The sequence below is a fragment of the Gobio gobio genome (genome assembly GCF_949357685.1).
Source record: "Gobio gobio genome assembly, chromosome: 7".
NCBI lineage: Eukaryota > Metazoa > Chordata > Actinopteri > Cypriniformes > Gobionidae > Gobio > Gobio gobio.
The window spans coordinates 24,463,789-24,484,722 of NC_137103.1; the positions used below are offsets into that span (position 1 = coordinate 24,463,789).

The 20,934-nt window shown below is 37.0% G+C and overlaps 1 protein-coding gene across 1 annotated transcript in view; it reads right to left on the minus strand.

The window, feature by feature from the left end:
* Positions 1–20,934, minus strand: part of mgat4a (alpha-1,3-mannosyl-glycoprotein 4-beta-N-acetylglucosaminyltransferase A) — a 59,630-nt gene that overhangs the window by 12,154 nt on the left and 26,542 nt on the right. Inside the window, exons 3-7 of the mRNA XM_079820665.1 lie at positions 16,917–17,084; positions 16,245–16,385; positions 7,501–7,634; positions 4,697–4,743; positions 4,474–4,587 (exon numbers count right to left, since the gene is read on the minus strand). Of these exons, the coding sequence (XP_079676791.1) occupies positions 4,474–4,587; positions 4,697–4,743; positions 7,501–7,634; positions 16,245–16,385; positions 16,917–17,084 (604 nt within the window). The remainder of the gene's footprint in view (positions 1–4,473; positions 4,588–4,696; positions 4,744–7,500; positions 7,635–16,244; positions 16,386–16,916; positions 17,085–20,934) is intronic.

Here is a 20,934-nt window from a genome sequence, read left to right on the forward strand (position 1 = left end):
TGCTGTATTATTGGATAATATATGATACTGTTCACAAGGCTCACCAATACTCCATTTATTTTATCAAAAATACAGTAAAAATTGTAATATTGTCAAATATTATTACAATTTAAAATAACTGATTTCGATTTGAATATATTTTAAAATGTAATTTATTCCTGTGATGCAAAGGTAAATTTTCAGCATCATCATTTACGTCTTTAGTGTCACATGATCCTTCAGAAATCATTGCTGATTTACTGCTCAAGAAACATTTCTTATTATCAACAATGTTGAAAACAATTCTGTTGCATCTTTGATGAATGGAAGGTTCAAAACAACAGCATTTATTTGAAACAGACATCTTTTATAACATTATAAATGTCTTTACTGTCACTTTTGATCAATCCTTACTAAATAAAATTACTTTTTTTCCCTTCAAAAAATAAAATCTTACCCAAACTTAAACTCAAGCAACACTGAAGTATTTTCTGTAAAGCTTCTTTAAAAAACAATATGTGCTGTCAAAAGTGCTATAAAAATAAACTTGAATTGAAAACTTTTGAAAATTAGTTTGGATAATATTATTTGAAAAAGAGAAAAATCACTTTAAATTTTCATTTTTTACTAATTAGTTGCCATTTAGCTAAATAAATAATTGAAAATGTGTTTACTTGAAAAACTTGTTTACTTAATTTAGAAATAGTTGAAGGCTACATGGCACTGATTTGATTTGATTTGATTTAATTTGTCATATTGCTATTTAATATGAATAAAGCAGTGTGTTGAATAGCATATTCACTGCTATTGAATATTTCTGTGGTATTTAAATTGGTATTGAGAATAATAATATACCACGGCATTGGCAAAAACAATTTTTCAATCGTGACAACACACAGAATCCAAGTTATGAAAGAGGGAGCGTGAAACCAAGAGATAGATAGAAAGAAAGAGATGCCCAGAGTTAATTGAGATTAAATTGAGACAGCTGTGGATGAAAGATTTAGGAAGAGAAGGAGATGAGAAGAGGAGTCCTTTTAGGACAGAGAGAGAGAGAGAGAGAGAGAGAGAGAGAGGAGGAGGAAGGAGGGAGTGAAGGAGTTGATGTCTTTGACCTTGAGCTTTACTCACTTCCGGTCTCACAACAAATCTGCAATGCCTCCCTTTCTGTCTTTCCCTCCAGAAAATCTCACTGACATAACTCCCTCTCTAATCACATTTCTGACAGTAAATCAGCTCTGACTCTGGCACTGAAAAATGAGATCCGGGCTAATCAAAACTTTATTTCACCCTCACCCTCACAATTTCTATGGGCTCATAAATACTGTCACGTGCACCAGCCACAGTGATGGGCAGCACACACAAAAAAAAAGAAACAGACCACAAACAATACATCTATGCACACCACCAGTCAAACGTTTGTACACACGTGTTTCTCTTGATCTTAATTTTTTATCTAAATGCTAAAAATGAGATTTGTCAACAAATACAAATGACCAAAAATTTGCATCTCAACTCAACAGATTGTGATAAGGAGTGATGACTTTGAGGAAGCTCAAATATGAAGTATGTTTAAAATATGCTTACTATTTTTCTCACTACACAATTTAAGATATGCATAGGCATGTTTTTAGGGGGTGTAGCAACTCATAATGTAATAACTGCACAATGTAAAAACTGCACATAATTTAATAAGTATTACATTGTAATAAAATGTTCATAATGTAATCATTTTCTCAAAAATAAAATCTTGAGCTCATAATTTAATAAGGATTTTTACATATGAGAAATTTATTACATTATAAACTCACCGAAAACATGTCGTATTTTCATTATTGCAATAGCTTTTAAAACATAATAAAATATTAGTATTCCATTTCAGTCCATTTTTAAATATATAAATCAAGTCTTAAACTACCTTTGCAAAATGCAACAGATTCAAATATTCATGCAATTATTTGTATTATTTGTATTAAAAATATTCTTATTAAAAATTATTCCTATATAGAATTTTTTTTAAATCTAAATCCTGTCTTAACTTGCCTACAAAATCTATCAGAGAACTGCTACTACTACTAGTAGTAGTAGTAGTAGTTTAAAGGTGTACAAGTTATGTATCTTTCTTTAAAAAAATATTCACAAAACCCAACACTTTTAGCAGGGGTGTGTTGTACTGTATTTTTCAACACACACACACGCACACACACACACGCACGCACACGCACACACACACACGCACACACACACACCCAATTGGTATATTGATCGTTGTAACACAGTGTTGGTATTTAACACTGTTTATCATTTAACAGTAAGTATACCATATGTATACTAGAAGTAGAAATAGTAGTAGTAGTAGTAGTAGTAGTAGTAGTAGTAGTAGTAGTAGGAGCAGTAGTAGTAGTAGTAATAATAATAATAGTAGCAGTATCAGTAATCTGGTGGATTTTGTAGGCAGGTAAAGTCTTTTAAAATGTCCTCTAAAGGAATACCAATGACTTATGTTTAATAAACATATAATAATAATAATAATTATAGCATGAATATTTAAATGCTGCATTTCACAGGTAGTTTAAGACTGGCTTTACATTTTTAGAAATGTACTGTAAGGGAATACTAATATTTGTATGTTTTAAAAGCTATTAAAATAATGAAAATATGACATCTTTTGGTGAGTTGATAATTTTCTCAATGTAAAAATTGTTTTTATATTATGACCTCAAGATTTTATTACATTTTGAGTAAATTATTACATTATGTGCAGTTATTACACTATGAGTTGCTACAGGGGGGAAACAACATGCATACTAATGTTCATAAAAAAATAAAAAATAAATACTTTTATTCAGCAAGGATAAATTAAATTGATCAAATTTAACTTTCTATTCATCAAAGAATCCTGAAAAAAATATTAGTTTCCCAAAAAATATGAAGCAGCCCAATCATTTTCAAGCTGCATTTACATGGACCCTAATAATCTGTTTTTAATTGGACAAATTGCACAGTCAGAATAAAAAAGTTGCACGTGTAGCCACATCAATCTGAATGAGTTAGCCAAATCTGATTGAAATTTCATTCGGATTGTAAGTGGTGGTTTAAACCTTTTCTAATCCGATCAAGAGGACATGTAAACACTTGATTGGATTGAAATCCGAAACTTGAAAGTTCTACACATGTGCAACGATGTAGGAATGGCACAATGATGTATGACGCACGAAACTGTTGTTGTTGGGTAGAGTGTAATAAATGACTGCGGTGTCATTCTGAAATTCTCCTTCCACTCATCATCTGTGAAGTGGAGCAGGAGATTGTTGTCACAGCAGCCCTTGCTTCAGACTCTCGTCCGCAGACACCTTGTTTAAGGAGCTGGAAGGGCCGTTTTTACTGCTTGATAAATATAAGCAGAAAGGCACAATGCTTCATGTACTCATCGTCATCTCCCAATCAGGACCCGAAATAGATAAATATTACGTCTGCTTTTTAAAACCAAGAAAAGAAGTGATTGCAGGATGATGGTTAGTATGCACCAACAAGCAGGAAACTCTGTGAGCGCATGTCAAAAGATCAAATGAAGCTTGTGACATATAAACACGCACATCAACCCGATCATTTTATTTAGCGGTCATGTAAACACTACATTCGGATTCATTATTCAGAATGCTTTCATTCCAGAACAAAAAGTGTCCTTGTAAATGTAGCAACTGACTAGACTGGGTAAACCCAGCCTGATCTGCTGGCGATTTGATTTCGCCCTGCAGCTCAGTCTGGAAACATGTACATTCATTTATCCTGCTTCTGTTACACATCACAGACTGGCTTATCCACCTGGCGCGCTATTGGCGGGTTTAACACAATGACGTTTAGAGAAGCGATGGATCGATGCCCGTTGATCACGCCTCTTGTGGTCTGATTGGTTGAAAGACTATCCAATTGCGTACAGTTGAGTCATTTGAATTATGCTCGTTGATCATGCCTCTTGTGCAGTAGAAAACACAGAGAAGACTCCCCAGACCAATGTTCAATCTTAAAAGATTGAGCTTGGTCTGATGATAGCCAGACTAGCTATTGACAGTAATAATAACTAACTCTTGAGCAGCACATCAGAATTTTAGAAGGATTTATGAAGGATCATGTGACACCGAAGACCGAAGCTGAAAATTCAGCTTTGCCATAACAGGAATCAATTACATTTAATATATATTCAAATAGATTACAGTTATTTTAAATTGTAATGATATTTCACAATATTACTGTTTTACTGTATTTTTACTTCTTTCAAAAACATTTAAAAAATCTCACCAACCCCAAACTTTTGAATGGTAGTGTATATTGCAATTTTCAGGTAATAAATTAGTCAATTGTAGGTAATACATTTATCTAGATGTTAAAATGTACAGTATGCAACAAGGGAACTGTTAATCACATAACCAGAAGTAGGTACTTTCTTTCTAAGTATCTGGCTACTGTAGGGGATAATATTTCCTGAACACTTACTTCACCCTCTCCTTTGAGTCACCAAAGGTCTCTTTCAAGTTGCTGAGGTCTGGATAGTAACTGGCAGGGGGAGATATGACCTCCAGTAACCCAGCATTCAGTTCTGTGTAGAACCTTATGGACAATGACAATCAAGAACAGCAGTTAGCAATGTATCTGAATGAATTTAGAGCGTTGTGTAAAAAAAAAACTTGAGGAAGTGGCAAAAGGAAATGTAACTTACTCTTTTTCAAGGCCTGCAACCACACTGTTTACGTAATCTACGTCCGTCTGTAAGGAAGCAAACATAAAGAACTGGTTAACACACACACACACACACACGGCACACGCACAAAGGCTTGACACAAATACAGTTGCAGAAACAACTGGAAGTAAACACATTGCCAGTGCCTGACAGCCTGGAAAAGTATGAGAATTGGAGTGACTCTGCTCTGGGCTGAGAAGGATGAATTGTCTCCTCACTGATTTTGTTCAGCCTACACCATGTGTGGGAGCAAGTAAAACTCCATCGAATGATGTGAAAAAAGGATATCCTCTCTCTCTCTCTCACACATGTGATAGGGTAACACAAGATCCTCATTAAGGGTTCTTTAGATGCACTGCCACTGGGTGTTCCCTCTCTTAACTAAAGCACTCCGAACTAATGACTACCATTGTTCCAGAAGGCCAGCTGATGACAGATCACACGAAGAACATCAGCTACCAGACCTAACCACAGCCCACAGACACTGAGGCGGGTACAAATAAGCACTATAAGACAAATACTGCATTTATCATGCAGAGACAGGTAATGCATCGAAAACACTGTATTAAGGGGTCCAACTAAACTCTTCTTCTGGTTGCCTTTTTTCCAATGATGTAGATAAGCAAATGTACCCGCCATGTTATGATAACTGTCAATTTTCATACCAAGTGAGACTGGTATACAGCAGCAACACTATCATAATCAGTGCAACTTATTAACGCACTCCACACAAATCAATGTCGCCGATGACATCAACGGGTCATTTCGTCCAGTGTACAAGAGGACACTTCTAGAAATACCCACTGCAACACAGTTTAAATAATGAAGGAGTTTCTAATGCAGACTAGTGAAAACTTATGAACGATTACATAGAAAGAAAATGTATTCGTAAATCGTAACAAGCACTAGTAATTGGCATTTTGATGGAAACCACCAAAATAATATGCAACTAAGGTCACGGCATTAATTTGATCAAATACATGTTAACTGTTTCACAACTTATTTTGTGTTGCTTGCTTGGTATTATATATTATATATCTCATTTATAGAAGCCTCATGAGCTGGGAAAATTTACTTTTATATTTTTCAGAAACTTGAAACATAATTCAGGTCTGAAGGGGTTAAAACAGTAAAAAACAGTAAAAGTAATTGAATAATATGACAGAACTTACTATTCATTGTTTTAGGGTTAAATAACCCTAAAATCTCACTTGGCCGGCATGTTCCTGCCAGGTTCCTGCCCTGCTTCACACAGAATATTAGGTCCGGCCCTTTAAGAGCTGCACGGACCAAATTCATTAGAACACCCGATTTCTCATTCAACACTGTATACGTTCACTAAAGAAATGTCTGACTGCATTTACCCGATTACTCGCCAAGACGTGCATTTTTACATATTTTTTACCACTCAAACCCATTAATCCGCAAAACTGGTGTCGCGATCTGTCTGAGTGAAAGGCGTGTGTGCGGCTGCGCACGCGACACGTCCCGGCCTCGCCGCACTTTTCTGTTGCTTTCTTTTTCCTGAGCTGCGCGTATATATTTGACTGTTCTGCTTCCATTGTTTAATGAACGATGGAAGCAGAGCTCACACACACGTCCTCACTCCTGCTGTCACACATCGACGCAAATTAAGAAATACTGCTCTTATTAGAGTGCTGTCAAAGTACCGGTACTAATACAATTTCATATCGTACCCAACTTACCCAGTCGACTAAAAATATTGACGTCGACTAATTAACAGCATCGACAGTCGATTGTATCGATTGGATTTGATTGAGATCTGGGGAATTTGAAGGCCAAGTCAACACCTCATTAAGAAGAATCAAATTTTTTTATTGTATTAGGGGTTGCACAGACTGGTCGATTTTAATGCTCTGCCATGATGCTTTAAGCTTGACGTCGACTATCCCTGATCATGGCCTATAGAGGGCGCAACAAGATAAAAAATCTTTAAAATCCACTTTTACGCTCTGTTTCCAACCATTGTCATCTGTTGGCATTGAACGAGTAGAATGTGGCAGTTGGTCGGTGTTGTATTTGTTCTGCCCCTCATCCACGGTGATTGAACAGCTGGGTAAAAAGTGACAGTGATGAGCGCTGCATTTTACTCAAAGTTGAACATTCTTCAACTCTCAGCGACTGTTTAAAAAAATGGCAAGCATTTGGCGCTCAGAGTAAAATAGACACTAGGCTCCTTGTAGTGCTGCTGCTGTTTTAAAAATGTGCCACTCCCATTGAAAACAACTGGAAAAATACTCTTGCTTCATCTGTTGCCACAATGTTGTTCCCGAAGCTAGAGACAAATCCTGCCAGGTCTGCATGTCTACTTCCCTTGCTCTGCCCTTCAGACAGCATCACAAAAGCATCAAAACCCCTGTTCCCAGCATGAGCCGCCCGCACCCCTCCATGGGTGGTAACAAGACAACAAACTCTGTTGACCCAATTCAACCATTCACGAAGGCAATGATGGTCTCAGGGACCCAGATCTCACATTGAACATCAAGTAAAGATACGACACAACTACTGAAACTGAACAAAAGTTAACAAAATGTTTGTTAAAGCATTTTAAGAACATTTTTTTGTACTTTTATCTTGTTGCGCCCTTTGGCAAAAAGACTTAATAATTAGAGCATTGTTGAGAACCACTTGATACGTGGTGAGCATGGCTCAGTTTTTTCCTCAGAACTACTTTTTTATCAAAAATTTTCACACACAGGAAGACAGACCAAGCCACAATCCTCACACACAAACACGCTTCCTCAAACCGAGAAAATGCTCACCTCTCCCACAAACACTATGATGACGCAGTCGAGCTTCTCCTCCGCCGAGAGTTTATCGATGAGTGAATGAAGAGTCTCTGACAGGTATGACTTTACTTTCCGCTTCACCGTGGGGATGCCCATCACCATGGAAACTGCATGGAAAAAGAGAACAAAAATTCGAGCCTCATAAACCCAATTCACAAACACATCATGCAGTCGTCGCTTGTCAGATGACAAACTAGTCTAAATAACAGGAAATATGTTTGTTTAGTGACAGCCACACAAGACGAATATTTAACAAGGAGGCTGTATTATTTTGATTAGTTATCTCAAAACTGAAATAAGAAAGAGAGGGGGTTTCCACAGTGACATAAGAGGAAAGTCCAGACATGAAAGACAAATATGAAGGTGCCCAGGGCCACTTTCAAGGCCCAGAAAGGTAGTAAAAACATTGTTAAAATAGTCAATGTGACTCCAGTGGTTCAACCTTAATTTTATGAAGAGACGAGAAAACTTATTGTGCACAAACAACAAAAAGTACTCAACGCTTCATAAAATTAAGGTTGAACCACTGGAATCACATGGACTACTTTTTACCAATGTTTTTACTACCTTTCTGGGCCTTGAAAGTGGAAATTAAATAGCTGTCTATGGAGGGCCCTGAGAGCTCTCGGATTAATTTGTTTTCCGAAGTTGAACGAAGGTCTTACGGGTTTGGAAAGTTTAGGTGAGTAATTAATGACAGAATTTGACATTTTTGGTGAACTAACCCTTTAATCCCCTTAACTGTCATCGTCCACCTGGCACTCTTTTTTTGATCGCCTTTTTTTCTTATCATATATTTTAGTAATTATCATAAATTAGGTATCATTCTTCTTACGAACTCAAAATTCATCCTGTGAAAACAGTTTTGAAATTGGACTTTGCGTTACCATGGAAATGGTACTTTAAATTCTTCTAGCAGGCTCCTCCCCTAGTGGGCGCTGTCATGTTTCATATTACAACATTTATTTGAACTACTTTATAATCAAAATCTTTTCTAATCTTGACAAAACACATATCGTCGGAAAGGTCTGAGTCTCAAGGTTCCATATTTGGTGACCGTTTTGTGATGGAAGTGACATTTGGACAGAAATTTACAGGAAACTGCATCAAAAAAACAATCAATGGAATTTCAAATAACAACCGGTGGCTATTTTTGGTATAGCGCCTAAACAAAATCTCATGTGAACTTCAATTTTTGTGATATCAACTTCAAATTTGGAACACAACTTGGTTAGACATATGGCTTTGATTTTATAGTAATTTTAGATTAAAACATTTTTGTAAAACTTATTTTATATAAAATAAAAAATATTTAGTACAGTATTTTTTATATACAGTAAATTTAAACTTCCATAACTTTTTCATACTTTCATATTTCATCAATAATCTGCTGAGTGTCTGCTTTAAAACAAGAACAAACGTAGGTCTATATTCCAAAGCGTTCTTGAATTACAGCCCTTTAAGTTTGGATAGTGCATTTTCATGTGTATTCTCAAAAAGGGGGGTGACAGTTAAGAGGCTAAGCTAAATCGAAGAATAAACTGGTGTGATGTCATTTCGAACAAAATCAGGCCAAAACGAAGTTCATTTAGTTGGCACATCTTGCCAAAGCAACCTTTCCTGAAAAGTTTGGTCTGGCTGGTAAACACCTTCAAACTACCTTCAGGTCCATGACGATTATGTAACAGGTGTGGCTCTGAGGCTTCTCCGGTTCATAGTCAGTCAAGGTCAGAATTCGTTCCAATGCCTTAAATGCCACATTTGATTCATTTGTCCCCTAATTTTTGCACAATCATGGTCTGTTATACAAATGACAACCCTGACAATGATATAACTCAAGCAAGGGAATACAATTTTAATTTGTGGCCACGATAATACATTTTTTATAATAACTTTTTATGGAATGCACAGAAACCCACACTTGGTCTCTGTGCATTCCATAAAAATAAGAGAAAATAAATTACACTTTAAACAAAAGAACTGTTTTTTTGTACAACACAATTTGTACAAAAAACTGTTTGGTACATGAAGTACGGTGGACTGATACTAAGAAGCTTCATGCATATCTCTGAGAGTTTCTAAATTGCTTAATCCTTTTCTTTAAAAAATACAAAAAACTAAAATAATCTGGACATGTTTTAAATAGTAAAACTGGTCTTGGGATATGGAAAGAAAGAAAAAAACCTTTAGTGATATGCATGCATCCCCGGTAAAAAAAAATGAAGCACAGAGACAAAATGTCAGCAACAGACGGGCACTTTTCGTTCGAGTGCGAGGTTGAGCTGTTTTTTGTGTGTGTGTGTGTGTGTGTGTGTGTGCGCGCGCAAGCGGATTTGAGTGACAGACCCTGACAGAAGCTCTGTCACACTTCATCAGCACCAAACAGAAGATGGTAAAATATGTCCTCGTTTTGCACTGCTTCCCACTGGAAGGCAGAAAAGAGTGTTTTGAGAAGGAACACCACGTGGGGAAAGAGTAAAGTAGGTTGAGGATCAAAGAGAGACGGAGAGAGAGAGAGAGAGAGAGAGAGCACATGAAGAAAAGGAAGCGTATCAGACAGAGGTAAAGCACCCGAGACACCAAGAAAGAAAAAAATGAAAGAGGAGCATTTAAAAAAAAAAAAAAAGCATGTTTTTAAGTTAATGTGCATTCAACACAAGCCACCCTCTCCTACGCCACATCTTCTCTTTCATAAAAGTAGCGTTTGGCCTTCAGGCACTCGGTTACATAAAGAGATGCTGAGCTGCATCATTCTCCCAGAATGCTCTTTCTTCTCTCCTCAGCAGCGGTATGGAGTCTTAATGCTTCTCTTTGAGACAGCCACTCAATGTGCCTTGAGACTAAACTATGGCAAATTATATCCAGACGGTCTCTAGGGACGTTACAGTGCCTTGCTGAGGAGAAAAGGAGTGTTTGAGACAGTAGGTTTCACTGAAACCCTGTATAGTTGAGTATTTTCATTTTCTAATGAGCATCATTCTTAAATAATCCTCTCAAACCTTTTGTGACCGTTCTTTTTCATTGTGCATATCAAAATTATTTCTCATTAATAATTGATAACTTTCCTTAAAAGAATTAACAGCACTGCATTACATATTAAATTGCATGAAGGTTGGATATCATTGGATAAATATATAAATATAAAATATCATGTGATACAACTGTCCTGCCATCATAATGATGGGGGGGGGGGGGGTTACAAGGATGAAACTTTTTAAATGAAAACCTTGAGGAGTTTGACATTATTTATTATTATGTTTAAAAATATATATAATATAACAGCTTCATTGCTTCAACACGTGGTTTACACATGCCAAAACATGAAGGAATAAAAAAGTGCCAATGTAAGGAATTCTCTTAAAGGTATAGTTGAACAAAAATGTGTTATTTACACCCTCATGTAGTTCCAAAGCTGTATGAGTTTGTTTCTTCTGCTGAACACAAAAGATGACATTTTGAAGAATGTTGGAAACCAGAGAGTTGACGGTAGCCATTGACTTACATAGTTTTTTTTCCAATAGCTACAGTCAACCTTTTACCAACAACATTCTTCAAAATATCTTCTTTTGTGTTCAGCAGAAGAAAGAAAAACATGTGAAAGACGAAAGACGGTGAGTAAATTATGACAATTTTCATTTTTGGATGAACTATTCAAAATTGTACCTTTTTATAAAGAGACATGGTCGGTTGTAATGTAAAGTTGTAAAGTTGTAAAATGTCATGTGATGCAACTCTCCCAAAAGATATTTGTAATAATTCATAATTTAAAAAAAAGTGCACATATTCAAGATGTAAAGAAAATATATTACTTGATGGTTACACCATAACTTTAATTTCCTTTTCTTCATCTTTGTCATTGACTCATGTATTGCTCATTAAACCATTAATCAATGTTTTATACACGTCATACAACAAAAAAATGTATAGATCTCCTTCATGGGACCTTGACTTTTCAACTGTTTGAAAACCCTGGGTCTATATCGATAAGGGGCTGGTGCTGAGTGGGAGATATGGTGCACAGTCTCTAGGGTCTAGACAGAAGATGCCCCCATTTACAGCTCTAAAAATAGCCTCTTCTAAGCCACGATCTCATTGAGAAGAGCGGGACCGCAGGCACGGGCACGAGCCAGAGTAGGTGTGAAAGACAGTGTGGAAAGAGGTGGCTGAGATTGCTGTAAGCCAGTAGGGGAGGTCCTCCTTTGGGTTTGGAGGAGGCGGGCATAAAGCATGGGTGAGCTTCAGCTATCCAAAAACAACGAGTTCTCACTGTTTTTCCCATATGCTCAGAAAAACAACCTCCTCGTGTGACAGGGGTCAGTCACACAAGGTTTTTTTGACATTCTCTAACGTCATTGTTGTCATTCACCGCAGTCTGTCCCAGCATAGGATGTCGCTTGTAATAAAGCCATCTAGCCGTTGACTTAACTCATCTGTCGTTAACCCACATACCGCCTGATACAGTATAGTGTGGTACAACGTGTCATACAAACAAGAACAAAATAGAGCTCACCACAAAAGAGCACGATAGCTCCAGGCTTAGGGTATCGCCTAGCTAGCCAGATCAGTGGATTGGTCACTATGCCAGTAAAAAAAGTCTAGCCAATCAAACAGGGCTGCAACCACTACAGACATTGAGGGGGACACGGACCCCACAATATGCACATTAATAGTCAAGCGATTCTTAAACTTTTACATTTTGTCTCCCAATCTTAAGTATTTGGTTACAATCAGGACCACTATGCTTCGTTCTATTCAGCTTATGGATACATTAAATACTGCCGAAATGCATCGGTTTATTTCCTCCTTCCTCAGTCTTATTTCCTTCAGACAATTTATTTGGGATAATTTAATCCAGTAGTTCTCAAGTGATGTGCAACCACATCCTTGCACATCTGCACTGGTAGGGTTGTGTAAAGCTGGAGGAGAAAAACAAGCAAAGCAAAATGCACCTAACCAATGCAACTAATTTGTGCACAGTTTGAAAAGAAAAAACAAAAAAGGTTTGACAACTCAAAGGAACGAGAAATGTATTTTATATTTATATATTTAGCCCTGTGCTTGTTCATGTGTTGAGCTGGAAAAATCTAATTTGCTGTTGTTTGTGCATTTAAAATATTGTCAGGTTTTTTTTGTTTAGTTTCAAAGTCAATATTAATGATTAAACACAAGATTTTTAAAGATACAGTACCTGTTAAATACAGTTAAAAAATAATATTGTGAAGTATTGTTACAACTTAAAACAATTGTTTTCTATTTGAATATATTTAAAAATGCAATTTATTCCTGTGATGCAAAGCTGAAATTTCAGCATCATTACTCCAGTCTTCAGTGTCACATGATCCTTCAGAGATCAGTCTAATATGCTGATTTGCTGCTCAAGAAACATTTATCATTATTATTATCAATGTTGAAAACAGTTTTTGCTGCCTAACATTTTTGTGGAAACCATTTAAACATTTGAGGTAAAAAAAATAAAACTTACTCATCAAGGATTCATTAAATTGATCAAAAATGAAGACATTTATAATGTTACAAAAGACATTTAAATGCTTTAAAATATATATAAAATTGAATAAATATGTTTAATAAATGCATATAGCTGTTCAACTTAATTATTCAAAGAATCATGAGAAAGTATCACCATTTCCACAAAAATGTTAAGCGGCAAAAACTGTTTTCAACATTGATAATAATGAGATGGGTTACCTGAGCAGCAAATCGGCATAAAATGATTTCTGAAGGATCATGTGATACTGAAGACTGGAGTAATGATGCTGAAAATTCAGCTTTGCCATCACTGGAATAAATTACAGTTTAAAATATATTCAAATAGAAAAGTGTCCTTTTAATTTGTAATATTTCGTAATTTTACTGTATTTTTGATTAATTTAATGCAGCTTTGGTGAGACTTCTTACAAAAACATTAAAAAAATTATTTTTGAAACTTTTGAAAGGTACTGTATGAAAGACATTCTATTTACATTTAACAATATTATTAGTGTTTTGTTTTTTTATTAAACTTTATTCTGTAAACTTTAACCTTCAGACCGATTGCTGTCATCTAATGTTCAAATATTTTTTCTTACTTTTAAAATATGAATAAATCTAGAAGTGTTTTGGGTTCCTGATGTGAAATCCAGTTTAAGGTTCTAAAGCAAAACCAGTTTGATTTAAACCACTGATTCAAAGCAAGACTGCCGTATAAATCAAGTTTCATAAGTCAACAAAAGATTTCAGAACCCCCCCCGACCAAAAATTGTAAGTGGATCCTATTCTTGCAGCTTCCACCATTACTTCCTATACATTCACGTCCTCTTATTTCCCATACTAGACCTGTCCTCTCCATAACCCTCACTGAACCCAGCAGGGCTTGATTCCTCTAATGAGAATCTGATAGGCCTGCTGTGGGTGTGTGAAGAAGGGACAAAAGGTCTCTGGGCCCCCATTCAGGGCCGCTGGCTGCAGCTTCAGCTCTGACACAGTGACCGGGCCAGTGACAGCCCGTAGATAACAGGCGTGTAACACAATACGACAAGCAAGGACGCGGCAGACAGCAACACCCCGCTGTTTGGGTGAAAATGTGAGAAATGGAGGGTGAAAAACAAATCTCATATGACAGCTCTGAGCCTTAACAAGGCCATAACAGTGGTTAGCATTTGTCTAGTGAACTTTGCTAAAGGACAGTGAAAAGTAGCACATTTTAGTCATTAATCAATGTTGGTTACGTCATATTCAAAGCACATCCGAACTTCAGTGCCAATTTAAAAGGAACCCGTTTTAAGCGGGTTCTTAATCAAAACTTCATGAAGTCTTCATTTTGTTTTTGAGGTCTACTTTACTTTACTTTACTTTACTTTATTTTATAAAAGGACCATGTACAATTTTTAACATAAATGTTTCCATTTCATGTATTGTACCGGATTTAGCTCAAAGCTAATTTTCACCCGCAGTCCTTTGGCAGTTCAACATAAACAATAAAATAACATACCCAATACATATATACACAAATACACAAAACAAACAATTAAACAGCAACCATGTCAATGTTTACAAAGCTGATTACATTCTAAAAAAGATTTTAACTGCATTTTAAAAATTCCAATAGATTTACACCCTTTTATATCTTCTGGCAAAGCATTCCAGTTATTCGTCGCTTTCACAGCAAAAGACGATTGTCCAAAAGCAGAACGACGAAAAGGAACAGCACAATTTCTCCTGATACTAGAATATTCCTGATACTAGAATAGGTTTTCATGCTAAAAAGAGGAGCGATTACAAAAGACTTGATACAGATTTCAGTAAGTTCAGTAAGTCCCGTGGGAACTCAGTTGTAGCCGGAAAAAGGCAAATAGTCCAGGTGGGAGGAGCGTTGTGTGTGTTAAGAGTGATGATCGGCTCACAAGTGAAGAAGAAATGGTTCGTGTTTGTGCCGTTCCGAATTGTGGCAACAGAATGCGAAAATACAAGAATTTACATTTTCATCGTCTTCCTCTTCATGACCTCGAGATTCTGCAGCTCCACCCACCTGCACTATTTGCCTTTTTCCAGCTACAATGGAGTTCCCACGGGACTTCAGCACGAGACTACAGCTTACCGTCTAAAACACTATTTAGGTGAATTTAAACAAGGGCTAAGTGGCTAAACGCATCTCGTTGTCATGTAAGGGCCCTGTTCATGTTGGACAGACATTTTAATTGCATTTTGTGTCTGTTAAGAGGCACAAAGATACTCTTTATGTATATGCCCCCATAACTCCTGTTTTAGCTGAGTGGGAGCTCTGGGCATTAACTGTAACAGCTCTGTGTTGCAAGCACCAATCCGGTTTGATTTTTTTTTTTCTATAGACAGTACTCAAGGTATAACGATCAAGATTAACTAAAAAATTCCCCAGAGTTCTCCTTTAAGGTGCGTCAAGTTTATGTGTATAGCGTATTTCATACACGCCTGAGATTTTTAGTTTTGCTTTCTCCCACAGAGCATAATCAAACAAAGCCTAAAGTTCTTGACCCTGCAGAAGATAAATTCGTTCTTCACACCTTTTACTACAAGTGTCAGTTTTGGAACATCAAGAAAAAACATGAAGATATTAGAAAAGTGAGGCTCTCTTTCCTGCTCGTGTCCCACATCCCTTTCAGCACAAAGCAGCATATGACGCACCTCTGTGTATAAAACCAATATTTTTTAACTAATATTTTACTTTATTATATTACTTATATTACCATTATTTACTGATATTTATTTAAATGTCTTAAAGGTTGTAGTATGTTGTTTCAATGCTGTAAAGTTTTGCATTTTAACATGGGGGAGATACAGATTTGACTCCCTTTTGGAGCCAATCTCTGGGGCCAGCCGATGAATTGCAGTTTAGGTGACCTCCGTTTTGGATTCAAGAGAGACCTCGGGAGGTTGCCGCTTGGAAACTTTGTTTCATATCAAAAGTAACAAAACACAAAGCTTAATGTGATTTATTGGATAGGAGGTATGCTAAAATGTTCATTCATCAACAGAAAACAGCATAAAAAAATAAATTCAATATTATATATATATATCTTTTTTTTTTTTTTTTTTTTTTTACCAGCCCGTCCAACAACACCATTTTTATATTGTTGCAGTCTTCACAACTGGCCAGTAACGCTCGGTTTAGTTTTAAAGATTGATTTATAGAATGTTTGATAAGAAAAGCTTGAAAAGCTGATGAAGTAAGTTGTTCCGCTCACCTCCAGTACGCCCCTGGCCCACCTGTACGGCAGGGTGCAGACTGCCTTCATTGTTAAGTAAGTGAGGCAGGTGGTGGTAGATATTTGGCACCTGGAGGGGCTTCTTGTGAGCCAACTCCTTTAACAACTTCTGTGTCTCATCTGAAAGAAACCAGATTATTTCAACATTATTAAAAGATACATAAACTGTGTGAAAAAACTTTATCAAGTATAAGAATGATGTTCCTAGGAAACAATCAACAAGCCCTAAGTTAATGTTTGGCTTGGGGTGTGTGTTTCTTCTGTTGTTAATATTTTACAATTTGAGTGATGTGGCTGTGTAAAACTGAGCTGAAATTATAACTCTAGTAGAATTGGATGTTGAAAGCATGATCAAATAAGTCCAAATATTTAATAATTGAGCTTACAATAACGTCGTGTAGAACTCTATGAATGCAACAATCAGGTTCTGGAAGTAAATATCAGAACCAAGGCCACTGAAAAAGTGGGCAGGCACTTTTGCACTATAATAATGCATCTATAAATGAATTTCTTGAAGGAAGCAGCTATACAAAGCATACATTTGTTCCCACTAATTTATGTGGAACATATGCCAATTCACTGTATGACATACAATAATAAGTTGATAATGACACACACAACTCTTTTGTGTACTTGTTAACATGCAGTAACCTGAGAAGTTGGAGAGAGCATCTTTGCTGCCATTGGTTTCTGCGATGGCACGTCTGAACTGCTCGAGGATGGCGTTGAGCTCAGAGGAGCGCTGAAGGGTTCGGTGCTCTGCCACACGCAGGCGCTCCCTCAGGGCATGAAACTCCCTCTGATAGGCTACCAACTTTTCTACAGAGAGAATAGGAGTGGTGGACAGAGACAGAGAGAGAGAGAGAGAGAGAGAGAGAGAGAGAGAGAGAGAGAGAGGAGGGATAATGTGAGACCAGAGTGAAGCAAGTCAGTAAATGGGAAAGTGGGGTAAGTTGTGCCCCTTTTTCTTGAGTTAAGTTGTTCAGTATCAACCCTATTCCAGCCTTTTTGTGCTGAACATTATTTGCATTTTCATATGGCCAAGACAAAGCTTGCTACTCAAAACAGCAGCAGATCCTTTAAGTCCTGTAAATTGTGAGGTGGGGCCTCCATGGATCAAACTCGTTTTTCCAGCACAGATGGATTGAGATCTGGGGAATTTGGAGGCCAAGTCAACACCTCAAACTCGTTGTTGTGTTCCTCAAACCATTCCTGAACCATTTTTGCTTTGTGGCAGGGTGCCATGCACCTTCGTATCAGAACCAGCAGTAACTTCTTGAGCAATTTGAGCTACAGTAGCTCGTCTGTTTGATCGGAACACGCCCATGACCCTGTCGCCGGTTCACCACTGTTCCTTCCTTGGACCAGTTTTGATAGATACGGAGCCATCACATTTTGGCCCAAACTCACTCAAATCCTTACACTTGCCCATTTCTCCTGCTTCTAACACATCAACTTTGAGGACAAAATGATCACTTGCTGCCTAATATATCCCGTGATGAAGAGATAATCAGTCTTATTCACTTCACCTGTCAGTGATCATAATGTTATGCCTGATCGGTGTATAATAGTGTTTGTAACAATTGGTTGCAAAAAAGACAAAACAAAAACAGATTAACAAACATCAACATGGGATTGTCTCAAGTTTAAATTTAAAAACAAACGCACATAACAAAACTACTAAACAACTTAATACTGCAAATATAAAATAAAAAGGTAATATAAATAATACTAAAATAACACTGCACTAAGCAAGGAAAATGAGAGGTACAATTAATACTCTTAATTATTTAAAATAATTCAGCAAAAAATAGATAACAAACGGTTCAAGTGACAAATCATGCCCAACATAAAGGGTAAACTGTCACATCAAACAGTAAGTTGAATCACTGGGGCATATGTGAACAACCTACATTTACATACAAATAAAAATATGAACGAACAACAGTCCAACATCTAAACACTAATGCCAACCAACCCTATTCTAATCTTATTGTGCTAAACATTATTTTAATTTTCATATAGCCAAGATAAGGCTTGCTACTCAAAATATTTGTATGCAGTACAACAATAGTGTTTATAACAGTTGGTTACCAAAAAAAAAAAAAAAAAAACTAACGTTAAGAAACTGCAACTGTCCAGCATCTAAAGTCAGCAAAAGCATTATTTTTTTTTAGGAACCAGACCTGCCTTTTCCTAGTTCCATCAGTTTCTGTGAAACATTGGGTTCCAGGAAGGCTCTCTTACTGCTACTCATTTTGAAGAAGAGCGAGAGAATAGAGAAAGGCAGCCTGTGGTCTGAGGCAGTGCCAGTGGGAAGTGCCCTCTGCTACAACAGATTAGCCCTGAGTCATACCGCCTGCTTTATTTGCAGACTCAACATGCTATGAGTCAGACCTCACCCTGAAACAAGACCTTGCATTTAATGCATCTGAAAGGGTCTCAGAGCTTCAGGAAGCTCAATGTTTTGGCTCTACGCACAATGTAAACTGCCGCTGGTGGTTTGTATCCGACTGAAGCAAACGGTCAAACCAACATTGATTTTCTGCAGAGGATTGCAAAGCGCATGGTTCAGTTTTTGTTCCGTTTATGTTCATGTCCAATTTTCCACAAGAACATCAATGTCTGTGTAGAAATGTCAGGCTCTCTTCCTACAGACGGGAGCATGATCGCTTTGAACTTCCGCTATGACAGCTGGAAGAATGACTGCGTGTTTGACCTCAGCAAGTCTCTCACAGGTTTCCTCTTGATCTCTCTTTTATCCAAAGCTTCTACATTCCCAGCAAGTTCTTCATCTTACAACGGAAGGGGTTTCAGCTACAGTAGTGCAGGGTTTATATCAGGGATGTCACAGTGAGGATATTTTCACACAGATATATTACAGATAACACCGGGAAGGGGACAGGAGGCGTTGGGTTGCTTTTGAATGTGCGCTTGCTTTTCACCTTTGGTTTTAAATTTGCTATCACGCGTACTGTGTGTATAGGCCTATAATTTGCAGGCATCAGGGAGCTGCTTTCTATATCAAATTTGCGATCATTTGTACACTGTCTATACAGGGAGTGCAGAATTATTAGGCACGTTGATTTTCTGATCATATTTTTTTTCCAGGCACATTTGACCAATTCCAAACCACAGTAATCCTAATGACTACTATTGATTTAGTATTTAATAATGTATAAGTGATATATAATTGTTCATGAAGGCTGGAAATGAAAATCACCTTATATTCAGGTGTGCAGAATTATTAGGCATGTTTTCTTTTACAGATAAATTGAGCCAAAAAAGAGATTTAACTCAGACTGAAAAGTCAAAAAGTATTAAATGCCCATGAGAGGATGCAATACTAATGCAATACTAGACATTGCAGTTAAGGCATGACCATTGGACAGTGAAATGCTCGTTGGGTCAGCAGGGTCAGACAAAAAAATGTGGCGGAGAAAAAACACCTATTAACCGCAAAAGAATTAAGAATTAAGGTGAAGAATTAAGGGTGAAACCATCAGGAACCCTTTAGTCTCCAGCGCCACCATTTTCCAAAGCTGCAATCTACCTGGAGTCTCCAGAAGTGCAAGGTGTCAGGATCTCAGAGACTTCAGTTAGGTAAAGAATCCTAAAAAATGACCCCCACTAGATAAGAATCACAAGCTGAAGTGTTGTAAAATACATGAAGGTTTTTTTATAGGCTTTATGGACAGATAGGTTGAGAGTGACTCTTGAAGGACCAGCTCCTCATCCTCTAGTACCACTGTTTGAAGAATTCATCTTCCAGAATCTGGCAGTACGTTTTGGGAGTTCATTTTTAGTCCATCTCTGCAAAACGGACTTCAGGATGGACTAAAATGAACTCCCAAAACGTACTGCCAGATAGGAAGCGGTGGTACTGACCGCACATTTTACAAGATATGTGTCAATGGCGCTCAGGATCTGTTGCGCACCAAATCTTCCGTTATCGTCCTGTCAGTCATCTCTCCTTACTCTCGTCACATTATAAGTAAAATCTGACTCCTGCTGCGACTCCGCAGCTTGTGCTGTATGAAGCGGAGCTGACCATTTCAATTTATAATTGCAGCATCCTTTGTCCAACTGAACTAAATGGTATTACTATAAAAAAGCAAAACAACAGTGGGCAAGTATGACCAAAGGCGGCTCGTCAGGGGAAGCAAGGAAGGCACAGCCTAACCAAAATTGAGGTGAAAATGGGAGAAGGACGATTTAATGCTACTAAAATTCCATGTCTCAGAATGTGCATTTCTCACTAATTAATGACCTAGTAATTTGTATAAGAGTCTAACAATAGTACATGCATAAAATGATAACAGAGCCAGAATTTTTTTTTTTTTTGAAACATCGTGAACTTTTCTCCCACCTCTCAAATTTGAAACATCTTTGCAAATAAAATGGCCAAATCCGTTTGCCTTGCTAAGGCTAATTTCATAACTAACATGATGGTATGTACGCTCATTTGCAAGTTGCTCTGGACAAAAGCATCTGCTAAATTAATTCATGTAAAATGCAAATGTATCCTAAAAACAATTTTTTCAAAACATTCTGTTTTGTATAGCTAGAGAAAATTGCAGTTTGATTGGAAATGACGCACCATAAAAAATATTTTTGTTCACACACATTACACTACCATTCAAAAGTTTGGAGTAATATTGTTATTAAA